This window comes from Carcharodon carcharias, chromosome 35 (genome assembly GCF_017639515.1).
Source record: "Carcharodon carcharias isolate sCarCar2 chromosome 35, sCarCar2.pri, whole genome shotgun sequence".
Classification (NCBI taxonomy): Eukaryota; Metazoa; Chordata; class Chondrichthyes; order Lamniformes; family Lamnidae; genus Carcharodon; species Carcharodon carcharias.
The window spans coordinates 8,027,695-8,054,310 of NC_054501.1; the positions used below are offsets into that span (position 1 = coordinate 8,027,695).

At 51.5% G+C, this 26,616-nt stretch overlaps 1 protein-coding gene across 2 annotated transcripts in view; it reads right to left on the bottom strand.

Moving 5' to 3' along the window:
* LOC121272838 (IQ motif and SEC7 domain-containing protein 2-like) overlaps window positions 1-26,616 on the bottom strand; it is an 80,497-nt gene that overhangs the window by 42,092 nt on the left and 11,789 nt on the right. Inside the window, exon 1 of one of the 2 annotated variants that reach the window (XM_041179651.1) lies at window positions 11,030-11,476. The exons of the other annotated variant lie outside the window; for it this stretch is intronic. Coding sequence (XP_041035585.1) covers window positions 11,030-11,142 — 113 coding nt within the window. The 5' untranslated portion in view covers window positions 11,143-11,476. Of the gene's footprint in view, window positions 1-11,029; window positions 11,477-26,616 lie in introns of those variants that run through there. 2 annotated transcript variants of the gene reach the window in all.

Here is a 26,616-nt window from a genome sequence, read left to right on the forward strand (position 1 = left end):
CTCACTCCCCGTCACTCCCCTCCTCACTCCCCGTCACTCCCCTCCTCACTCCCCGTCACTCCCCTCCTCACTCCCCCCGTCACTCCCCTCGTCACTCCCCTCCTCACAACCCGTCACTCCCCTCCTCACCCTCATCACTCCCCTCCTCACTCCCCTCCTCACTCCCCCCGTCACTCCCCTCCTCACTCCCCCGTCACTCCCCCGTCACTCCCCCTCACTCCCCCTCACTCCCCTCCTCACCCCCATTACTCCCCTCCTCACTCCCCTCCTCACTCCTCTCCTCACTCCCCTCCTCACTCCCCTCCTCACTCCCCCTCACTCCCCTCCTCACCCCCCTCACTCCCCTCCTCACCCCCCTCACTCCCCTCCTCACCCCCCTCACTCCCCTCCTCACTCTCCCGTTACTCCCCCCGTCACTCCCCCTCACTCCCCTCGTCACTCCCCCTCACTCCCCTCCTCACCCCCCATTACTCCCCTCCTCACTCCCCTCCTCACTCCCCCCGTCACTCCCCCCGTCACTCCCCTCCTCACTCCCCCCGTCACTCCCCTCCTCACTCCCCCGTCACTCCCCTCCTCACTACCCCCATCACTCCCCTCCTCACCCCCTCCATCACTCCCCTCCTCACTCCCCATCACTCCCCTCCTCACCAGAACCACCCCCGTCACTCCCCTCACCCTCGGTTGAGGGGGGTGGGGGGGGGCGCGGGTCTACAAAATTCCCTGGAGTGACCAACCTTCATGGGAAAACCCAACGCCCCGATGGGGGGGCCTGAGAAAAACAGGATGGGAGGAGGGACCACTCGGCCCATCAAGCCTCCCATTCCGTCCCATCACGGCCGACCTTGGGCTCCAACTCCCCCTTTCCCCACCCACTCCCCCTATCTCCTCGACTCCCCGTCCATCCCGGCCTCCAACCTCTTCAACCACGGAGCATCCACAACCCTCTGGTGGGGGAGAGAATCCCAAAGATTCCCAACCCTTCGAGTGAAGAAATTGCTTCTCATCTCAGTCCCAAAGGATCGGCCCTTTATCCAGAGACTGTCCCCCCATCCCCAACGTGTTTTAGATCCCCCCCCCCACCCCCCTCGAGCAGGGGAAACGATCTCTCCGCGCCCACCCTGTCAAACCCCTTCAGAATCTCGTCCGTCTCAACGCGATCGCCTCTCTTTCCGCTAAACTCCAGAGAACATCGGCCCAATTCACTCAGCCCCTCGTTGTCGGACAACCCCCCCACCCCCCTCATCCCAGGGACCAGTCGAGCGAACCTTCCCCGCGCCGCCTCCCACGCCAGAATATCCTTCCTCCGACGCGGAGACCAAAACTGCGCACGGTTATCCCAGAGGAGGCCCCACCAAGACCCTGCGCGGTTTTGGAGCAAGGCTTCCCTACTCTTGCCCCCACCCCCACCCCCCCCACCTCCGCCTCCCTCGTGACGCAGGGGCCTAACCCCTGGGGACCCCGAGCTGCGGGCGGAAAGCGCCGGAAGGGCTGGTCAGGGGCACCGCAGGGAGACAGAAGAAGCAGAGAAGCAGGGTCAACCCGCTCCTCCCTCCATGGCCGCCGACAGGGCCCCAGGCCAGACTGTTCCCCACCACCCCCCACCACCCCCCCAACCCAACGCCTTCCTGTTTCCAGTCGCGAAAGGGGATCGGGATATCGGGATGGGGGAAGCCTCGCTTCCACCACCACCACCCCCCCTCACCAACCCTCCCCCACCCCGGCCCAATCCCCGGAGAGTCTGGAGCACGTGAGGGGGTGGGGGTGGGAGTCGAGGGGGAGGGGAAAGTGGTAGGAGATCGGCCTTGGCGGTATTGAGTGGGAGGCAGGCTCCGGGGCCTACTCCTTGGCCCCTCCTGTCACCCGCCCAACCGGGCCTGGCTAAGACACAAGCCCTTTGCCGTCGGCAGGTCAACCCTCAGTCGCTCGAGATCCCCCCACCCCCCCAGGATACCCTGGAAGGTGGGAGAGGTGGGGTGGGGGAATGGAGGGAAACACCAGCGCTATGGAGGGGGGTGGGGGGGGGGGGCGTTGCGGTCGGCCATTTTTGCCCGTGGCATCGTCCGCGGCGACGGGCCTTGAGTCTCTCTCTCTCTATCTCTCTCTCTCTCTCCCCGCCCAGCCTCATCCCACGCAACCCCTCTGTCGACGGCCGACGAGGGCGGGGTTGGGGGTGTGGAGGAGGGGGGTAGGGGGAGAGGAGGAGGGGGGGAGTTGGGGGGGGGGGGTGGTGGAGGGAGGGGAGGGTGCTTTTTCCTGTCAGTGCCTCGCTGCACTCCAACCACCACCGCCCCCCACCCCCCCACCCCACCCACCCACCCACCCACCCCAACAAACCCTCCTCAACACCACCACCACCATCCACTGGGGCCTAACCAGGCCTTTGTTTACCACTGAGCCTCTCTGCTCCATACCCGGCGACGCTTTGATCAGCCCGAGACCACAAGTGTTGGGAAACAGCTTCTGCGAGGCATGATGAAAGCTTTGCCTGGGAAATGTCGGAGGTACACACATCACAATGTCAACACCGCCTGGTCGCCTTGCCCAAGCGAGCAGATATTGAAGATTGGCAGGGTTTAAGAGCAACAGCGTTTCTGGCTTCGTATTTACACAGGCACGCTTCATGTGACAGAACACCCCCCCCCACCCCCACCCCCACCCCACAACCAGGCACCTCACAGAGGGCAGGCCAAAGACACAGTAGGAATTCAAGGCACGTCAGGAGATATGAGAGGCAGGTGTACAAAAGACTTGGTCAGAGAGGTCAGCCTTGAAGGAGTGTCTTAGAGGAGGAGAGAGAGAGAGAGAGAGAGAGAGACAGAGACAGAGAGAGAGAGAGGGTGGAGAGGTTGAGGGAGGGAATTCCAGAGCTCACGTTCTCCCCCCCACCCCCCCACCCCCCAACCCCCCCCAGGCAACTGAAGGCCCGGCCGCCAATGGTGGAGCGATGGGAATCGGGGGGGGGGACGCTCGAGAGGCCGGAATTGGAGGAGTGATGAGATCTCGGAGGGTTGTAGGAGGTTACAGAGATAGGGAGGGTTGTCGGGGCTGGAGGAGGTTACAGAGATAGGGAGGGGTGTAGGGGCTGGAGGAGGTTACAGAGATAGGGAGGGGTTGTAGGGGCTGGAGGAGGTTACAGAGATAGGGAAGGGGTGTAGGGCGTGGAGGAGGTTACTGAGATAGGGAGGGGTGTAGGGCGTGGAGGAGGTTACAGAGATAGGGATGGTTGCAGGGGGGTGGAGGAGGTTACTGAGATAGGGAGGGGTGTAGGGCATGGAGGAGGTTACAGAGATAGGGATGGTTGTAGGGCGTGGAGGAGGTTACAGAGATAGGGATGGTTGTAGGGCGTGGAGGAGGTTACAGAGATAGGGATGGTTGTAGGAGGTGGAGGAGGTTACAGTGATAGGGATGGTTGTAGGGGCTGGAGGAGGTTACAGAGATAGGGATGGTTGTAGGGGGTGGAGGAGGTTACAGAGATAGGGAGGGGTGTAGGGCGTGGAGGAGGTTACAGAGATAGGGATGGTTGTAGGGCGTGGAGGAGGTTACAGAGATAGGGAGGGTTGTAGGGCGTGGAGGAGGTTACAGAGATAGGGAGGGGTGTAGGGCGTGGAGGAGGTTACAGAGATAGGGAGGGGTGTAGGGGGTGGAGGAGGTTACAGAGATAGGGATGGGTGTAGGGCGTGGAGGAGGTTACAGAGATAGGGATGGTTGTAGGGGGTGGAGGAGGTGACAGAGATAGGGAGGGGTGTAGGGCGTGGAGGAGGTTACAGAGATAGGGATGGTTGTAGGGGCTGGAGGAGATTACAGAGATAGGGAGGGTTGTAGGGGGTGGAGGAGGTTACAGAGATAGGGAGGGGTGTAGGGCGTGGAGGAGGTTACAGAGATAGGGATGGTTGTAGGGCGTGGAGGAGGTTACAGAGATAGGGAGGGTTGTAGGGGGTGGAGGAGGTTACAGAGATAGGGAGGGTTGTAGGGGGTGGAGGAGGTTACAGAGATAGGGAGGGTTGTAGGGGGTGGAGGAGGTTACAGAGATAGGGAGGGTTGTAGGGGGTGGAGGAGGTTACAGAGATAGGGAGGGGTTGCTGGACTGGGAGCTCGCAGAATAACATAAGGCCCAAAGGAAGCCATTCTGTTCATCAAACACCTGCTGCTCATTCTAAAGAACTATCCCACACTCCCTCCCCCTGTAGCCCTCAACTGTTTACCTTTCATGTGTTTAGCCAATTCCCCCCTTTGGAAAGCCTCGATTGACCCTGCCTCCTCCCCTCCCCCCCAACACTCTCAGGCAGCGCGTTCCAGATCCTAACCACTCGCTGTGTGAAAATGTTTCTCCTCGCGTCTCCCTCGTTTCTTTTACCGATCGCCTTAAATCCTCGTCCCTCTGGTTCTCGATCCTCCCGCCAATGGGAACAGTTTCTCCCTCTGTCCACTGTGTCCCAGACCCCCCTCGTGATTTTGAACACCCTCCATCAAATCTCCTCTTGACCTTCTCTTCTACAAGAGAACAGTCCCAACTTCTCCACTCTAACCACGGAAGTGAAGTCCCCTCATCCATTCTCATCAATCTTTTCCACTCTCTCTCTCTGAAACTTTCAAATCCTCCCTAAAGTCTGGCACCCAGAACTGGACACAATACTCCAGTTCAGGCCAGTTCTCCAGACACAGTTCGTCATAACTTCCTCTTTCTCACTCTGTGTCTCCCACACTCCCTCTCTCTGTCTCTCTGTCTCTCTCTCTCTCTCTGTTTCTTGGTGTTTTCCTTCTGCATTGTACTCTCTCTCACCATCTCTTTCTCTCTCAATCTCTCCCTCTACCGTCTATCTCTCTCTCTATCTCTCATCCCTCCATCTCCCTCTCTCTTCTGTCCCTCTCCCCTCAATCTCTCACCATCTCTCTCCCTCTCTTTGTCTGTCTTTCTCCCTCTGTCTCTCTCTCCGTCACTTCTCTATGTACCTCTGTCTCTCTCCTCTCTCTCTCTGTCTTTGTTTCTGTCTCTCTCTGTCATTCTCCTTATCTCTCTCTGTCTGTCTCTCTCTTTCTGTCTCTCTCTCTCTCAGTACCTCTCTCAACTTCCACCTTTCTGAACTTCTTGCTCTCTCCATGTCTTTGTCTCTGTCTCTCTGCCACTCTCCTCATCCATCTCTATCTCTCTCGCACTCTATCGCTCACAATGTCTTTCTGTCTCTCCCTGTGTCTTGCTCTCCATTATTATACCTCTTCTCTGTCTCCCTCTCTCTCTCTCTGTCTGTTTCTCCCTCACTCTCCCTCTATCTCCCTCTCTCTGTCTGTTTCTCTCTCGCTCTCCCTCTATCCCTCTCTCTCTCTGTCTGTTTCTCTCTTGCTCTCCCTCTATCCCCCTCTCTCTCTATCCTTTTCTCTCCCTCTCTGTCTGTTTCTCTCTCACTCTATCCCTCTCTCTCCTTTTCTCTCTTGCTCTCCCTCTATCTCTTTCTCTATCTGTGTTTCTTTCTCGCTCTCCCTCTAATCTTCTCTCTTTCTATCTCTTTCTCTCTCTCTCTCTCTGTTTCTCTCTCGCTCTCCCTCTGTCCCTCTCTCTCTGTCTGTTTCTCTCTTGCTCTCCCTCTATCGCACTCTCTCTATCTGATTTTCTCTCTCGCTGTCCCTCTATCCCTCTCCCTCTCTGTCTGTTTCTCTCTCGCTCTGCCCCTGTCCCTCTCACTCTATCCTTTTCTCTTTCTCCTTATCTGTCTGTTTCTCTCTCGCTCACCCTCTAACTCTCTCTCTCTCTCTCTGTTTCTCTCTGGCTCTCCCACTATACCTCTCTCTCTCTGTCTGTTTCTCTCTCGCTCTCCTTCTATCCCTCTCTCCCCTCTCTCTCTCTATCTGTCTGTTTCTCTCTTGCTCTCCCCCTATATCTCTCTCTCTCTGTCTGTTTCTCTCTCGCTCTCCCTCTATCCCTCTCTCCCCCTCTCTCTCTTTCTCTATCTGTCTGTTTCTCTCTTGCTCTCCCACTAACCCTCTCTCTCTCTCTCTCTCTATCTGTCTGTTTCTCTCTTGCTCTCCCACTATCCCTCTCTCTCTCTCTCTCTCTATCTGTCTGTTTCTCTCTTGCTCTCCCACTATCCCTCTCTCTCTCTCTCTCTCTCTCTATCTGTCTGTTTCTCTCTCGCTCACCCTCTAACTCTCTCTCTCTCTGTGTTTCTCTCTGGCTCTCCCACTATACCTCTCTCTCTCTGTCTGTTTCTCTCTCGCTCTCCCTCTATCCCTCTCTCCCCTCTCTCTCTCTATCTGTCTGTTTCTCTCTTGCTCTCCCCCTATATCTCTCTCTCTCTCTGTCTGTTTCTCTCTCGCTCTCCCTCTATCCCTATCTCCCCTCTCTCTCTCTTTCTCTATCTGTCTGTTTCTCTCTTGCTCTCCCACTATCCCTCTCTCTCTCTCTCTCTATCTGTCTGTTTCTCTCTTGCTCTCTCACTATCCCTCTCTCTCTCTCTCTATCTGTGTTTCTCTCTTGCTCTCCCACTATCCCTCTCTCTCTCTCTCTCTCTCTCTCTCTATCTGTCTGTTTCTCTCTTGCTCTCTCACTATCCCTCTCTCTCTATCTGTCTGTTTCTCTCTTGCTCTCCCAGTATCCCTCTCTCTCTCTCTCTCTCTATCTGTCTGTTTCTCTCTTGCTCTCTCACTATCCCTCTCTCTCTCTCTATCTGTCTGTTTCTCTCTTGCTCTCTCACTATCCCTCTCTCTCTCTCAATCTGTCTGTTTCTCTCTTGCTCTCCCACTATCCCTCTCTCTCTCTCTCTCTCTCTATCTGTCTGTTTCTCTCTTGCTCTCCCACTATCCCTCTCTCTCTCTCTCTCTCTATGTCTGTTTCTCTCTTGCTCTCTCACTATCCCTCTCTCTCTCTCTCTCTCTATCTGTCTGTTTCTCTCTTGCTCTCCCACTATCCCTCTCTCTCTCTCTCTCTCTCTCTATCTGTCTGTTTCTCTCTTGCTCTCCCACTATCCCTCTCTCTCTCTCTCTCTCTATCTGTCTGTTTCTCTCTTGCTCTCCCACTATCCCTCTCTCTCTCTCTATCTGTCTGTTTCTCTCTTGCTCTCCCACTATCCCTCTCTCTCTCTCTCTCTCTATCTGTCTGTTTCTCTCTTGCTCTCCCACTATCCCTCTCTCTCTCTCTCTCTCTATCTGTCTGTTTCTCTCTTGCTCTCCCACTATCCCTCTCTCTCTCTCTCTCTGTCTGTTTTCTCTAGCTCTCCCACTCTCCCTCTCTCTCTCTCTCTCTCTATCTGTCTGTTTCTCTCTTGCTCTCCCACTATCCCTCTCTCTCTCTCTCTCTCTATCTGTCTGTTTCTCTCTTGCTCTCCCACTATCCCTCTCTCTCTCTCTCTCTATCTGTCTGTTTCTCTCTTGCTCTCCCACTATCCCTCTCTCTCTCTCTCTCTCTCTCTATCTGTCTGTTTCTCTCTTGCTCTCTCACTATCCCTCTCTCTCTCTCTCTCTATCTGTCTGTTTCTCTCTTGCTCTCTCACTATCCCTCTCTCTCTCTCTCTCTCTCTATCTGTCTGTTTCTCTCTTGCTCTCTCACTATCCCTCTCTCTCTCTCTATCTGTCTGTTTCTCTCTTGCTCTCTCACTATCCCTCTCCCTCTCTCTCTCTCTCTCTATCTGTCTGTTTCTCTCTTGCTCTCCACTATCCCTCTCTCTCTCTCTCTCTCTGTCTGTTTCTCTCTTGCTCTCCCACTATCCCTCTCTCTCTCTCTCTCTCTCTATCTGTCTGTTTCTCTCTTGCTCTCCCACTATCCCTCTCTCTCTCTCTCTCTCTATCTGTCTGTTTCTCTCTTGCTCTCCCACTATCCCTCTCTCTCTCTCTCTCTATCTGTCTGTTTCTCTCTTGCTCTCCCACTATCCCTCTCTCTCTCTCTCTCTCTCTATCTGTCTGTTTCTCTCTTGCTCTCCCACTATCCCTCTCTCTCTCTCTCTCTCTATCTGTCTGTCTGTTTCTCTCTTGCTCTCCCACTATCCCTCTCTCTCTCTCTCTCTCTATCTGTCTGTTTCTCTCTTGCTCTCCCACTATCCCTCTCTCTCTCTCTCTCTCTATCTGTCTGTTTCTCTCTTGCTCTCTCCACTCTCCCTCTCTCTCTCTCTCTCTCTATCTGTCTGTTTCTCTCTTGCTCTCTCACTATCCCTCTCTCTCTCTCTCTCTCTATCTGTCTGTTTCTCTCTTGCTCTCCCACTATCCCTCTCTCTCTCTCTCTCTCTCTATCTGTCTGTTTCTCTCTTGCTCTCCCACTATCCCTCTCTCTCTCTCTCTCTCTCTATCTGTCTGTTTCTCTCTTGCTCTCCCACTATCCCTCTCTCTCTCTCTCTCTCTGTCTGTTTCTCTCTTGCTCTCCCACTATCCCTCTCTCTCTCTCTCTCTCTCTCTCTGTCTGTTTCTCTCTTGCTCTCCCACTATCCCTCTCTCTCTCTCTCTCTCTATCTGTCTGTTTCTCTCTTGCTCTCTCACTATCCCTCTCTCTCTCTCTCTATCTGTCTGTTTCTCTCTTGCTCTCCCACTATCCCTCTCTCTCTCTCTCTCTATCTGTCTGTTTCTCTCTTGCTCACTCACTATCCCTCTCTCTCTCTCTCTCTCTATCTGTCTGTTTCTCTCTTGCTCTCTCACAATCCCTCTCTCTCTCTCTCTCTCTCTATCTGTCTGTTTCTCTCTTGCTCTCCCACTATCCCTCTCTCTCTCTCTCTCTCTATCTGTCTGTTTCTCTCTTGCTCTCCCACTATCCCTCTCTCTCTCTCTCTCTCTCTATCTGTCTGTTTCTCTCTTGCTCTCCCACTATCCCTCTCTCTCTCTCTCTCTCTATCTGTCTGTTTCTCTCTTGCTCTCCCACTATCCCTCTCTCTCTCTCTCTCTCTATCTGTCTGTTTCTCTCTTGCTCTCCCACTATCCCTCTCTCTCTCTCTCTCTCTATCTGTCTGTTTCTCTCTTGCTCTCTCCACTATCCCTCTCTCTCTCTCTCTCTCTATCTGTCTGTTTCTCTCTTGCTCTCTCACTATCCCTCTCTCTCTCTCTCTCTCTCTCTGTCTGTTTCTCTCTTGCTCTCCCACTATCCCTCTCTCTCTCTCTCTCTCTATCTGTCTGTTTCTCTCTTGCTCTCTCACTATCCCTCTCTCTCTCTCTCTCTCTATCTGTCTGTTTCTCTCTTGCTCTCCCACTATCCCTCTCTCTCTCTCTCTCTCTATCTGTCTGTTTCTCTCTTGCTCTCCCACTATCCCTCTCTCTCTCTCTCTCTATCTGTCTGTTTCTCTCTTGCTCTCCCACTATCCCTCTCTCTCTCTCTCTCTCTATCTGTCTGTTTCTCTCTTGCTCTCCACTATCCCTCTCTCTCTCTCTCTCTCTATCTGTCTGTTTCTCTCTTGCTCTCCCACTATCCCTCTCTCTCTCTCTCTCTCTATCTGTCTGTTTCTCTCTTGCTCTCCCACTATCCCTCTCTCTCTCTCTCTCTCTATCTGTCTGTTTCTCTCTTGCTCTCCCACTATCCCTCTCTCTCTCTCTCTCTCTATCTGTCTGTTTCTCTCTTGCTCTCCCACTATCCCTCTCTCTCTCTCTCTCTCTATCTGTCTGTTTCTCTCTTGCTCTCCCACTATCCCTCTCTCTCTCTCTCTCTCTATCTGTCTGTTTCTCTCTTGCTCTCTCACTATCCCTCTCTCTCTCTCTCTCTCTATCTGTCTGTTTCTCTCTTGCTCTCTCACTATCCCTCTCTCTCTCTCTCTCTATCTGTCTGTTTCTCTCTTGCTCTCCCACTATCCCTCTCTCTCTCTCTCTCTGTCTGTTTCTCTCTTGCTCTCCCACTATCCCTCTCTCTCTCTCTCTCTCTATCTGTCTGTTTCTCTCTTGCTCTCCCACTATCCCTCTCTCTCTCTCTCTCTCTATCTGTCTGTTTCTCTCTTGCTCTCCCACTATCCCTCTCTCTCTCTCTCTCTCTATCTGTCTGTTTCTCTCTTGCTCTCCCACTATCCCTCTCTCTCTCTCTCTCTCTATCTGTCTGTTTCTCTCTTGCTCTCCCACTATCCCTCTCTCTCTCTCTCTCTATCTGTCTGTTTCTCTCTTGCTCTCTCACTATCCCTCTCTCTCTCTCTCTCTCTATCTGTCTGTTTCTCTCTTGCTCTCTCACTATCCCTCTCTCTCTCTCTCTCTCTATCTGTCTGTTTCTCTCTTGCTCTCCCACTATCCCTCTCTCTCTCTCTCTCTATCTGTCTGTTTCTCTCTTGCTCTCCCACTATCCCTCTCTCTCTCTCTCTATCTGTCTGTTTCTCTCTTGCTCTCCCACTATCCCTCTCTCTCTCTCTCTCTCTCTATCTGTCTGTTTCTCTCTTGCTCTCCCACTATCCCTCTCTCTCTCTCTCTCTCTATCTGTCTGTTTCTCTCTTGCTCTCTCACTATCCCTCTCTCTCTCTCTCTCTATCTGTCTGTTTCTCTCTTGCTCTCTCACTATCCCTCTCTCTCTCTCTCTCTCTATCTGTCTGTTTCTCTCTTGCTCTCCCACTATCCCTCTCTCTCTCTCTCTCTCTATCTGTCTGTTTCTCTCTTGCTCTCCCACTATCCCTCTCTCTCTCTCTCTCTCTCTCTATCTGTCTGTTTCTCTCTTGCTCTCCCACTATCCCTCTCTCTCTCTCTCTCTCTATCTGTCTGTTTCTCTCTTGCTCTCCCACTATCCCTCTCTCTCTCTCTCTCTCTATCTGTCTGTTTCTCTCTTGCTCTCCCACTATCCCTCTCTCTCTCTCTCTCTCTCTATCTGTCTGTTTCTCTCTTGCTCTCCCACTATCCCTCTCTCTCTCTCTCTCTCTATCTGTCTGTTTCTCTCTTGCTCTCCCACTATCCCTCTCCCTCTCTCTCTCTCTATCTATCCCAGCCTTTCCCACTCCTTCCCCCGCCCCTCCCCCATGACAGGCAGTAATCACTAGGCATTCCACAATCGCTGACAGATCACAGCCTGACAACCTGACACCCGCACCACCCCCCCCCACCCCCACCATCTCCCCACCCCCACCGTCTCCCCACACCCCCCCCCCCACCTTTCACCTACGTGTAGAGCAGGGCCCTGCTTGCAGCTTTGATCTTCCTGGTTTTCCTGCTGTTTCCAAGACTGGCAGCTCTCTCCAGAGCCGAGCTGATGGAAGGCATACTCAGCCGGGCCATGGTGGGGAGGGAGGGACGTGTCACCACCCCCCTCGGGGGGAGGGGAGCTGAGGGGCCGGGAGAGTCGGTGGGGGGGGAGGGTCTCCAGAGGGAGTGAGGGAGCTCACAGTGTCTCAGTCAAGGTCTAACTTCCGAATGAGCATAAACAAACGCTCCAGACACGGAACCACCCAGAAATATTCATCAACCGGCCCAGCCGGGGACAGGCAGGCCTGAGGAGCCAATCCCCACTCAGCACCGAGAGCCCCGTCCCCCACCTCCAGGCCCCAGGCTCTCGCTGCACTCAAACCACACACCCGGAGAGGCACCGTGTGGGGGCCCCAGCGCTCCACATACACTCCACATACACTCCACATACACTCCATATACACTCCACTTACACTCCACATACACTCCACATACACTCCATATACACTCCACATACACTCCATATACACTCCACTTACACTCCACATACACTCCACTTACACTCCATATACACTCCACTTACACTCCATATACACTCCATATACACTCCACTTACACTCCACATACACTCCATATACACTCCACATACACTCCATATACACTCCATATACACTCCACATACACTCCATATACACTCCACATACACTCCACATACACTCCATATACACTCCACATACACTCCACATACACTCCACTTACACTCCACATACACTCCATATACACTCCACATACACTCCACATACACTCCATATACACTCCACATACACTCCACATACACTCCATATACACTCCACATACACTCCATATACACTCCACATACACTCCATATACACTCCACTTACACTCCACATACACTCCACATACACTCCACATACACTCCATATACACTCCACATACACTCCATATACACTCCACATACACTCCATATACACTCCATATACACTCCACTTACACTCCATATACACTCCATATACACTCCACTTACACTCCATATACACTCCATATACACTCCACATACACTCCATATACACTCCACATACACTCCATATACACTCCACATACACTCCATATACACTCCATATACACTCCACTTACACTCCATATACACTCCATATACACTCCACTTACACTCCATATACACTCCATATACACTCCATATACACTCCACATACACTCCATATACACTCCACTTACACTCCACTTACACTCCATATACACTCCACATACACTCCATATACACTCCATATACACTCCACTTACACTCCACATACACTCCACATACACTCCATATACACTCCACATACACTCCATATACACTCCACTTACACTCCATATACACTCCATATACACTCCACTTACACTCCATATACACTCCATATACACTCCATATACACTCCACTTACACTCCACATACACTCCACTTACACTCCATATACACTCCATATACACTCCACATACACTCCATATACACTCCACATACACTCCATATACACTCCATATACACTCCACTTACACTCCATATACACTCCACATACACTCCATATACACTCCACTTACACTCCATATACACTCCACTTACACTCCAGATACACTCCATATACACTCCATATACACTCCACATTACACTCCATATACACTCCACATACACTCCACATACACTCCACTTACACTCCACTTACACTCCACTTACACTCCATATACACTCCATATACACTCCACTTACACTCCACATACACTCCACTTACACTCCATATACACTCCATATACACTCCATATACACTCCACATACACTCCATATACACTCCACATACACTCCATATACACTCCACTTACACTCCACATACACTCCACTTACACTCCATATACACTCCACTTACACTCCATATACACTCCATATACACTCCACATACACTCCATATACACTCCATATACACTCCACTTACACTCCACATACACTCCATATACACTCCATATACACTCCACTTACACTCCATATACACTCCACATACACTCCACATACACTCCATATACACTCCACATACACTCCACTTACACTCCACTTACACTCCATATACACTCCACATACACTCCACATACACTCCATATACACTCCATATACACTCCACTTACACTCCACATACACTCCATATACACTCCACTTACACTCCATACACTCCACTACACCATATACACTCCACATACACTCCATATACACTCCATATACACTCCATATACACTCCACATACACTCCACATACACTCCACTTACACTCCATATACACTCCATATACACTCCATATACACTCCACTTACACTCCACATACACTCCACTTACACTCCATATACACTCCATATACACTCCACATACACTCCACATACACTCCACTTACACTCTTTATACACTCCACTTACACTCCATATACACTCCATATACACTCCACATACACTCCACATACACTCCACATACACTCCACTTACACTCCACATACACTCCACATACACTCCACATACACTCCACATACACTCCACTTACACTCCACATACACTCCACATACACTCCACATACACTCCACATACACTCCACTTACACTCCACATACACTCCACTTACACTCCATATACACTCCACATACACTCCATATACACTCCATATACACTCCATATACACTCCACATACACTCCACTTACACTCCATATACACTCCATATACACTCCATATACACTCCACATACACTCCACATACACTCCACTTACACTCCATATACACTCCATATAAACTCCATATACACTCCACATACACTCCACATACACTCCACTTACACTCCATATACACTCCATATACACTCCATATACACTCCACATACACTCCACATACACTCCACTTACACTCCATATACACTCCATATACACTCCACATACACTCCACATACACTCCACTTACACTCCACATACACTCCATATACACTCCATATACACTCCACTTACACTCCATATACACTCCACATACACTCCATATACACTCCACATACACTCCATATACACTCCATATACACTCCACTTACACTCCATATACACTCCACATACACTCCATATACACTCCATATACACTCCATATACACTCCACATACACTCCACATACACTCCACTTACACTCCATATACACTCCATATACACTCCATATACACTCCACATACACTCCACATACACTCCACTTACACTCCATATACACTCCATATACACTCCATATACACTCCACATACACTCCACATACACTCCACTTACACTCCATATACACTCCATATACACTCCATATACACTCCACATACACTCCACATACACTCCACTTACACTCCATATACACTCCATATACACTCCACATACACTCCACATACACTCCACTTACACTCCATATACACTCCATATACACTCCATATACACTCCACATACACTCCACATACACTCCACTTACACTCCACATACACTCCATATACACTCCATATACACTCCACTTACACTCCATATGCACTCCACATACACTCCATATACACTCCACATACACTCCATATACACTCCATATACACTCCACTTACACTCCATATACACTCCACATACACTCCACATACACTCCACATACACTCCATATACACTCCACATACACTCCATATACACTCCATATACACTCCACATACACTCCACATACACTCCACATACACTCCATATACACTCCACATACACTCCATATACACTCCACATACACTCCACATACACTCCATATACACTCCACATACACTCCATATACACTCCACTTACACTCCACATACACTCCATATACACTCCACATACACTCCACATACACTCCATATACACTCCACATACACTCCGTATACACTCCACATACACTCCACATACACTCCATATACACTCCATATACACTCCACATATACTCCACATACACTCCATATACACTCCACATACACTCCATATACACTCCACTTACACTCCACATACACTCCATATACACTCCACATACACTCCACATACACTCCATATACACTCCACATACACTCCATATACACTCCACATACACTCCACATACACTCCATATACACTCCATATACACTCCACATACACTCCACATACACTCCACATACACTCCACATACACTCCATATACACTCCACTTACACTCCACATACACTCCATATACACTCCACATACACTCCACATACACTCCATATACACTCCACATACACTCCATATACACTCCATATACACTCCACATACACTCCACATACACTCCACTTACACTCCACATACACTCCACATACACTCCACATACACTCCACATACACTCCACATACACTCCATATACACTCCATATACACTCCACATACACTCCATATACACTCCACTTACACTCCACATACACTCCATATACACTCCACATACACTCCACATACACTCCATATACACTCCATATACACTCCACATACACTCCATATACACTCCATATACACTCCACATACACTGCATATACACTCCACTTACACTCCACATACACTCCATATACACTCCACATACACTCCATATACACTCCACATACACTCCACATACACTCCACATACACTCCATATACACTCCATATACACTCCATATACACTCCATATACACTCCACATACACTCCATATACACTCCACTTACACTCCACATACACTCCATATACACTCCATATACACTCCACATACACTCCACATACACTCCATATACACTCCATATACACTCCATATACACTCAACATACACTCCATATACACTCCATATACACTCCACATACACTGCATATACACTCCACTTACACTCCACATATACTCCATATACACTCCATATACACTCCATATACACTCCATATACACTCCACATACACTCCATATACACTCCATATACACTCCATATACACTCCATATACACTCCACTTACACTCCATATACTCTCCATATACACTCCATATACACTCCACTTACACTCCACTTACACTCCATATACACTCCATATACACTCCATATACACTCCACTTACACTCCATATACACTCCATATACACTCCACATACACTCCATATACACTCCATATACACTCCACTTACACTCCATATACACTCCATATACACTCCACTTACACTCCATATACACTCCACATACACTCCATATACACTCCACTTACACTCCATATACACTCCATATACACTCCATATACACTCCACATACACTCCATATACACTCCATATACACTCCACTTACACTCCATATACACTCCACATACACTCCATATACACTCCACTTACACTCCATATACACTCCATATACACTCCACATACACTCCATATACACTCCATATACACTCCACTTACACTCCACATACACTCCATATACACTCCATGTACACTCCATATACACTCCACATACACTCCATATACACTCCATATACACTCCACTTACACTCCATATACACTCCATATACACTCCACATACACTCCACATACACTCCACATACACTCCACATACACTCCACATACACTCCACATACACTCCACGTACACTCCATATACACTCCACATACACTCCACATACACCCCACATACACTCCATATACACTCCATATACACTCCATATACACTCCACATACACTCCACATACACTCCACGTACACTCCACATACACTCCACATACACTCCATATACACTCCACATACACTCCATATACACTCCATATACACTCCATATACACTCCACATACACTCCACATACACTCCACATACACTCCATGTACACTCCATGTACACTCCATATACACTCCACATACACTCCACATACACCCCATATACACTCCAAATACACTCCACATACACTCCACATACACTCCACATACACTCCATGTACACTCCACTTACACTCCATATACACTCCACATACACCACATACACTCCATGTACACTCCATATACACTCCACACGCGCTCCACACACACTCCACTTACACCACACTCCATATACACTCCACATACACCCCATATACACTCCACGTACACTCCATATACACTCCACTTATACCACACTCCATATACAATCCACTTACACTCCATATACACTCCACGTACACTCCATATACACTCCACTTATACCACACTCCATATACACTCCACGTACACTCCATATACACTCCACGTACACTCCATGTACACTCCACTTATACCACACTGCATATACACTCCACGTACACTGCATATACACTCCACGTACACTCCATATACACTCCACTTATACCACACTCCATATACAATCCACTTACACTCCATATACACTCCACGTACACACCATATACACTCCACTTATACCACACTCCATATACACTCCACGTACACTCCATATACACTCCACATGCACTCCACACACACTCCACACTCCATATACACTCCATATACACTCCACACGCGCTCCACACACATTCCACTTACACCACACTCCATATACACTCCACATACACCCCATATACACTCCACGTACACTCCACACGCACTCCACTTACACTCCACTTACACCACTCTCCACGTACACTCCACGTACACTCCATATACACTCCACTTACACCACACTCCATATACACTCCACATACACCCTATATACACTCCACGTACACTCCACACGCACACCACTTACACTCCACTTACACCACTCTCCACGTACACTCCACGTACACTCCATGTACACTCCACGTACACTCCATGTACAATCCACAACACTCCACTCCACATACTCTCCACTCCATATACACTCCTCACTGCACTCCATATACACTCCACATACACTCTGCATACACTCCACATACACTCTGCATACACTCCACATACACTCCACACACACTCCACTCCACATACACTCCACTCCACATACACTCCACACTGCACTCCATATACACTCCACATACACTCCACATACACTCCTCACTGCACTCCACATACACTCCATACACACTCCATATACACTCCTCACTGCACTCCATATACACTCCACATGCACTCCACATACACTCTGCATACACTCCTCACTGCACTCCACATACACTCCATATACACTCCTCACTGCACTCCATATACACTCCAAATACACGCCATATACACTCCACACACACTCCTCACTGCACTCCATATACACTCCACACACACTCTTCACTGCACTCCATATACACTCCACACACACTCCTCACTGCACTCCATATACACTCCACATACACTCCACACACACTCCTCACTGCACTCCATATACACTCCACATACACTCCACACACACTCCTCACTGCACTCCACATACACTCCACACACACTCCTCACTGCACTCCATATACACTCCACATACACTCCACACACACTCCTCACTGCACTCCATATACACTTCACACACACTCCTCACTGCACTCCACATACACTCCTCACTGTACTCCATATACACTCCACATACACTCCACACACACTCCTCACTGCACTCCATATACACTCCACACACACTCCTCACTGCACTCCACACACACTCCTCACTGCACTCCACATACACTCCTCACTGTACTCCATATACACTCCACATACACGCCATATACATTCCACAAACACTCCTCACTGCACTCCACATACACTCAACACACACTCCTCACTGCACTCCACATACACTCCATATATGCTCCATCTACACCCCGTCTACTCCATATATACCCCATCTACACTTCATATATACACCATCTACACTCCGTGCACTCCATATATACCTAATCTACAATCCATCTACACTCCACATACACTCCCTCCACCCGATATACACTCCCTCCACCCAATATACACTCCATCTACACTCCCTCCACTCCCTATACACTCTATGAACACTCCATGTACACTCCATATACACCCTCTACTCCATATGTACTCCATCTACATTCCATATACACACTCTCCACTCCATATACGCTCCCTCCACCCCATATACACTCTCCACTCCATATACACTCCATCAACACTCCCTCCACTCCATATACACTCCATCTACACTCCATGCACATTCCATATACAATCCCTCCACTCCATATAGACTTCATATACACTCCATGTGCACTTCCTCCACTCCATATACACTCCCTCCACTCCATATGTACTCAAACCACACCACATATGGTCCATCCACTCCATATACACTCCAACCACTCCATATATGCTGCATGTACACTCCTCCACTCTATATTCACTCCATAACACTCCCTTCACTCTGTATACACTCCATATACACTCCCTCCACCCCAAATACACTCCATATACACTCCCTCCACTCCAGCCACCCCATCTACACTTCTCCACTCCTCTCCCTCCACTCCATATACACTCCAACTGCTCCATATATGCTGCACATACACTCCCTCCACTCTGTATCCACTCCATATACACTCCATATACACTCCCTCCACTCCATATACACTCCATATACACTCCCTCCACTCCAACCACCCCATATACACCCCTCCACTCCTCTCCCTCTACTCCATATGTACTTAAACCACTCCATATATGGTCCATCCACTCCATATACACTCTAATATGCTGCATATACACTCCCTCCACTCTATATTCACTCCATAACACTCCCTCCACTCTGTATACACTCCATGTATACTCCCACCAAAACATATACCCTCCATATACACTCCCTCCACTCTGTATATGCTCCATATACACTCCCCACTTCCATATGCACTCCATATACACTCCCTCCACTCCATATACACTCCATGCACACTCCCTCCTCTCCATATATATACTCCATGTCGCACCCTCCACTCCATATACACTCAAAATACACTCCCTCCACTCTGTGTACACTCCGTATACAATCCCTCCACTGTGCATACATTCCCTATACTCCCCCTGCACTTCAGCCACCCCATATACACCCCTCCACCCCTCTCCCTCCACTCCATATATACTACATATGCACACCTTCACTCTATATACGCTCCCTCCACTCCACATACAATCCAACTACTCGATAAATGCTGCATATACACTCCCTCCACTACATATCCACTCCATATATACTCCATTCCCTCCATATACACTCCCTCCACTCCATATATACTCCAACCATTCTATACACACAACCCACACCATATACACTCCTTTCCCTCTATATACACTCCATATACACTATATACACTCCCTCCACTCCATATACACTCCATGTACTCCCTCCACTTCATATACACTCCATGTACACTAACTCCACTCCATTTACACTCCATGTACACTTCCTCCACTCCATTTACACTCCCTCCAGTCCATACATTCCCGACTCTCACTGTCCCTCTATCCTTGACTCTCACTCTCCCTCTATCCCTGACTCTCACTCTCCCTCTATCCCTGACCCTTGCGCTCTCTCTATCCCTGACTCTTGCCCTCTCTCTCTATCCCTGGCTCTCACTCTTCCTCCATCCCCAATTCTCAGTCTCTCTCTATCCATGACTCTCCCTCTCCCCCTCTATCCCTGACTCTTGCGCTCTCTCTATCCCTGACTCTCGCCCTCTCTCTCTATCCCTGGCTCTCACTCTTCCTCCATCCCCGACTCTCGGTCTCTCTCTATCCATGACTCTCCCTCTCCCCCTCTATCCCTGACTTCCACATTCTCTCTATCCCTGGTTTGCTCCCTGACTACCACCTTCTCTATTCTGACTCTCCCCCTCTCCCTGATTCCCCCCCCCCCTCCTCCTGACTACCATTCTCTCCCTCTATCTCCTACTTCCCTGCTCCCTCTATCCCCACTACGACCGCTCTGCGTGGGGTCTGCCTGTTTTAAAGTCTGTTTCGATTGCAGTGGCATTGTGTTTGCTGAATGTGTTAAAGTCCTACAGCAAGATCACAGGCTGTCCCGATAGAAGCTTTATACAGCACAGGAGGAGGCTGTTCAGCCCATTGTGCCTGTGCCAGCCCTTTTGAAAGAGCTATCCAATTAGTCCCACACTCTCTTCGCACCTTCCCCCCACCGCCCACGTCACTCTTTCCCCCACAGTTTTCCCCTTCTAGTATTTATCCAATTCCCCCCCCACAGCCCCCACTTTTCGAGGGCGAATCTGCTTCCACCGCCCTTTCAGGCAGCACCTTCCAGATCACAACAACTCACTGTGTCAAAAACAGAAAGTTCGCTCCTCAACTCTCCCCCCTCTGGTTCCTTATGGAACTTCTCAAGATATCTGTTCAGAGCAACACCACACGTACCAGGCAATGACCATCTCCAACAAGAGAGAGCCTAACCATCTCCCCTTGACGTTCAATGGCATTACTATCGCTGAATCCCACACTATCAACATCCTGGGGGTTACAACTGACCAGAAACTGAACTGGACCCAGCCATATAAACACTGTGGCTACAAGAGCAGGTCAGAGGCTGGGAATCCTGCGGAGAGTAACTCACCTCCTGACTCCCCCCAAAGTCTGTCCACCATCTACAAGGCACAAGTCAGGAGTGGGATGGGACACTCCCCACTTGCCTGGATGAGTGCGGCTCCCACAACACTCAAGAAGCTCGACACCATCCAGGACAAAGCAGCCCCGCTTGATCGGCTCCCCATCCACAAACATTCACTCCCTCCACCACCGACGCACAGGGGCAGCACAGTGTGTGTACCATCTACAAGATGCACTGCAGCAACTCGCCAAGGCTCCTTCGACAGCGCCGCCCAAACCCACCACCTCTACCACCTAGAAGGACAAGGGCAGCAGACACACGGGGAATACCACCACCTGCAAGTTCCCCTCCGAGCCCTGATCACACCATCCCGACTTGGAAATATATCGGCCGTTCCTTCACCGTCGCTGGGTCAAAATCCCGGAACTCCCTCCCTAACAGCACGGTGGGCGTACCTACACCACACGGGGGACCGCAGCGGCTCAAGGAGGCGGCTCACCCACCCCCACCTTCTCAAGGGGGTGGCAATTAGGGATGGGTGACAAATGTTGGGCAGAGACGCCCACATCCTGTGGGAGAACAAACTTTAGAAGCCGTTCGAACGTAAGCGCCATGATAGACACAGGACTTGGGTACAGGTTCGGAAGACTCCTGTTCCAAAGTCTGACCCGGAGATTTGGAGGGTTTGAAACTCCATATGAGGGTGCGTCCCAGCTGTGCGGAGCCAGTCGGGATTGGTGAAGGAGGCAATTTGAGTGTTACAGCATCTTAAACATTCCCAGCTGTGTGTGTGTGTGTGTGTGTGACTGAGAGTCTAGGGGATGCGGGGGTGGGGAAAGGGCGAGAGGCCCTCACACTTAAACAATGAGGTTCACATCCAGAGCCCAGCACATCAGGGAGAGGAACACCGAGAATTCCGTCCGGATACCAGACAGGGAGAAAGGGAGAGTTCCAGAGAGAGAGAGAGAGAGGGAGAGAGAGAGAGACAGGGAGAGTGAGAGGGACAGGGAGAGAGAGTCAGGGAGAGAGTGAGAGAGGGAGAAAGAGAGAGGGACAGAGAGAGAGAGATACAGGGAGAGAGAGTCAGGGAGAGAGTGAGAGAGGGAGAAAGAGAGAGGGACAGAGAGAGAGAAGGAGAGAGACAGGGAGACAGAGACAGGGAGAGAGAGAGGGACAGAGAGAGAGAGAGAGGGAGACAGGGAGAAAGAGACAAACAGGGAGAGAGCCAGAGAGGGGAAAGATAGAGAGAGGGAGAGAGAAAGACAGAGACAGGGAGAAAGAGAGAGAGATAAAGAGAGGGAGAGAGACAGAGACAGGGAGAAAGAAACAAATAGGAGAGAGAGAGAGAGAGGGAGGAAGGTAGAGGCAGGGAGAAAGAGAGAGAGATAAAGAGAGGGAGAGAGACAGAGACAGGGAGAAAGAAACAAATAGGAGAGAGAGAGAGAGAGGGAGGAAGGTAGAGACAGGGAGAAAGAGAGAGAGATAAAGAGAGGGAGAGAGACAGAGACAGGGAGAAAGAAACAAATAGGAGAGAGAGAGAGAGAGGGAGGAAGGTAGAGACAGGGAGAAAGAGAGAGGCAGAGAGAGGCTGGGAGAAAGAGAGAGAGAGAGAGACAGACAGAGAGAGACAGAACAAGAGAGAGAGGGAAAGAGAGCCAGACAGAAAGGGAGGCAGACAGAGAGGGAGGGTCAGAGAGAGAGACACACAGACAGAGTGAGCGAGAGAGAGGGAGAGAGAGAGGGAGAGAGAGGCAGACAGGGAGAGAGAGAGAGACACAGATAGAGTGAGCGAGAGAGAGGGAGGGAGAGAGAGGCAGCCAGAGAGAGACAGACAGACAGAGAAAGAGAGAGAGAGAGGCAGACAGAGAGAGAGTGAGACACAGACAGAGAGAGGGAGACAGAGGCAGAGAGGGAGAGACAGAGAGAGACACACAGACAGAGAGAGACACACATAGACAGAGAGAGGGAGACAGGGACAGAGAGAGACATACAGACTGAAAGAGGGAGACAGAGAGAGACACACAGACAGAGGGAGACAGAGAGAGACACACAGACAGAGAGAGGGAGACAGAGAGAGACACACAGACAGAGGGAGACAGAGAGAGACACACAGACAGAGAGAGGGAGACAGGGAGAGACACACAGACAGAGAGAGACATACAGACAGAGAGAGACACACAGACAGAAAGAGGGAGACAGAGAGAGACACACAGACAGAGAGAGGGAGACAGAGAGAGACACACAGACGGAGAGAGGGAGACAGGGACATACACAGGATGGAAGCCCATGAAAAACTGCAAATTAAGGACCAGACGGATGGGCAATCTCCGGAATCCCAGCAGGTGTGGGAGTGGGGTGGGGGGGAGGGGGTGGTGGGGGTGGGACGGGGGCAGCGGGAGAGGCTTCTGAACATCACAGTCTGAGGCCTCTCGAAGGAGCTCCCCTGACAAGCAGACTTACCATCTCGAGAGTCTGCTGTGCAGGGCGGACTGGGTTCTCTCTGACGCACAGTGCAGACACCACATGCTCCAGTGTGTGCGGCCTGTGTGTACGCGTGGCCCTTGGCCTACCCCCCGCTCTCTCTGTCTCTGTCTCTGTCTCTGTCTCTGTCTCTGTCTCTGTCTCTGTCTCTGAGTCTGTCTCTGTCTCTGTCTCTGTCTCTGAGTCTGTCTCTGTCTCTGTCTCTGTCTCTCTGTCTCTCCCTCTCTCCCTCCCTGATCACTCGATCCGTTTCCGACAGCTGTTTACATCTTGTCAGTGGAGCTCCACCCATTGCCAATTCAGGCAGCCTGGCTGGAACTCGGCCCCACTATCATCGACCCCCCCAGCCCCCCACCCGCTGACCTGCTCCTCCCGAACCCGAATCCTTCAGGGTTTCCTGTGGTCCTGTAGCCCGGCACCTCTCCGCCCGCCAGAGGTGCCCTCCGGGCCTCGGGCCTAGGCTGCCCTCCGGGCCTCGGGCCTAGGCTGCCCTCCGGGCCTCGGGCCTAGGCTGACCTCCGGGCCTCAGGCCTAGGCTGACCTCCGGGCCTCGGGCCTAGGCTGCCCTCCGGGCCTCGGGCCTAGGCTGACCTCCGGGCCTCGGGCCTAGGCTGACCTCCGGGCCTCGGGCCTAGGCTGCCCTCCGGGCCTCGGGCCTGGGCTGACCTCCGGGCCTCGGGCCTGGGCTGACCTCCGGGCCTCGGGCCTGGGCTGACCTCCGGGCCTCGGGCCTGGGCTGACCTCCGGGCCTCGGGCCTCGGCTGACCTCCGGGCCTCAGGCGGGGCCAACCTGGGCAAGGCCGCTGCTCCTTGCCCGCGGAGAGGGGGAGCGCCGGAGGGGGCGTTGCCAAGGGAGACGGGGCCGACGGCAAGGACCCTCTTTCCGGCTGACCGCTGCCGCCGGCTGGTTTTGCCTCAACGCCCGCGGCCAAAATGGGGCCCAGCCCATCGCCAAGTGCCCTCGGCTCCTGAGCATCAGGGAAGGCGCCATTAAGAAAAAGAATGAAGGATGTATTGAGAGAGAATCTTACTGTTCCCGTGTAACAGGCTCGAGAGGGGCTGAATGGGCCTCCTCCTGTTCCTGTGTAACAGGCTCGAGAGGGGCTGAATGGGCCTCCTCCTGTTCCTGTGTAACAGGCTCGAGAGGGGCTGAATGGCCTCCTGTTCCTGTATAACAGGCTCAAGAGGGACTGAATGGAGCCCTGACCTCATTCAGCCTGTGATGCTATTTGGCCGTGGGGGCTGCACAGAAGCAGGCGTGTTTCCCAGAGTTGGTCCCTAGACAGGGCCTGACTCCCTCGTTCTGTTACTCCATGGAGCCTGGGGGTTAGTTAAAGCAAATTCCTTGGTGTAAAATCCCCCTTAGATCATTCCCCGGCACCATCCTGCTCTTCCCAAACCCCCACCGTCACTATCTCCAGGGATCCAGCAGGTTGCGTCCCCTTCAACATCCTCAACCACAGCCCCACAGGTAAAAGCATTTGCGGTTGGTCCCAGGGCTGGAGTCAGCAATCCGGCCGCACACCACAGTCGAATAGCTTGCCCGCACTCGCTGCCTTAGGCAGCCGAGGAGTAACAGACAGATGGGGGTGGCGCAGCGCGGGGGAGGAGGGAGGAGGGCAGGGAATGAGAGGGGGGGGGGGTAGGGTGGAAATGGAGGGAAGGTGAGGCGAGGGGGCGAGGGGAGGGGAGAGGCGAGGAGACTGGGGACGGTGGGAAAGGAGGGAACGGAGAGGAGGGTGCTAGGGAGGAGGGGAGGGGCAGGGAAGTTGGAAAGGAGGGGAGGGGGCGAAGGGAGGGTTGGACGGTAGGGGGAATGGAGGGGAGGGGGAAGAGGAGAGTGGGAATAGAGGGAAGGGGAGGTGAGGGGAGGAGAGGAGAGGGCAGAGGAAATGGAGGGAAGAGAGGAGAGGAGAGGGGGAGAGTGGAGGGGGGAGGAGAGTGCACGAGGAATGGAGGGGAGGGGGAGAAGAGAGGGGAGGGGGAAATGGAGGGGAGGGGGGTGAGGAGACGGGGGCGGGAAATGGAGGGGAGGTTGGGGGGGAGACAGTAGAGGGGAAATGGAGGGGAGATAGGAGGGGGGGAAATGGAGGGAAGGGGGAGAGGAGAGGGGAGGGTGGAGGGGGAAGTGGAGGGGACGTTGGGGGGAGAGGGGAGGGTGGAGGGGGATATGGAGGGGGAAGAAGAGACAGGAGGGGGGAAATGGAGGGGAGGTTGGGAGGGGGGAAATGGAGGGGAGGGGGAGAGGGGAAATGGAGGGGAGGTTGGAGGGGGAAATGGAGGGGAGGGGGAGGGGGGAAGGAGGGGAGGTTGGGAGGGGGGAAATGGAGGGGAGTTTGGGAGGGGGGAAATGGAGGGGAGGTTGGGAGGGGGAAATGGAGGGGAGGTTGGGAGGGGGGAAATGGAGGGGAGGTTGGGAGGGGGGAAGTGGAGGGGAGGTTGGGAGGGGGAAATGGAGGGGAGGTTGGGAGGGGGAAATGGAGGGGAGGTTGGGAGGGGGGAAATGGAGGGGAGGGGGAGAGGGGGGAAATGGAGGGGAGGT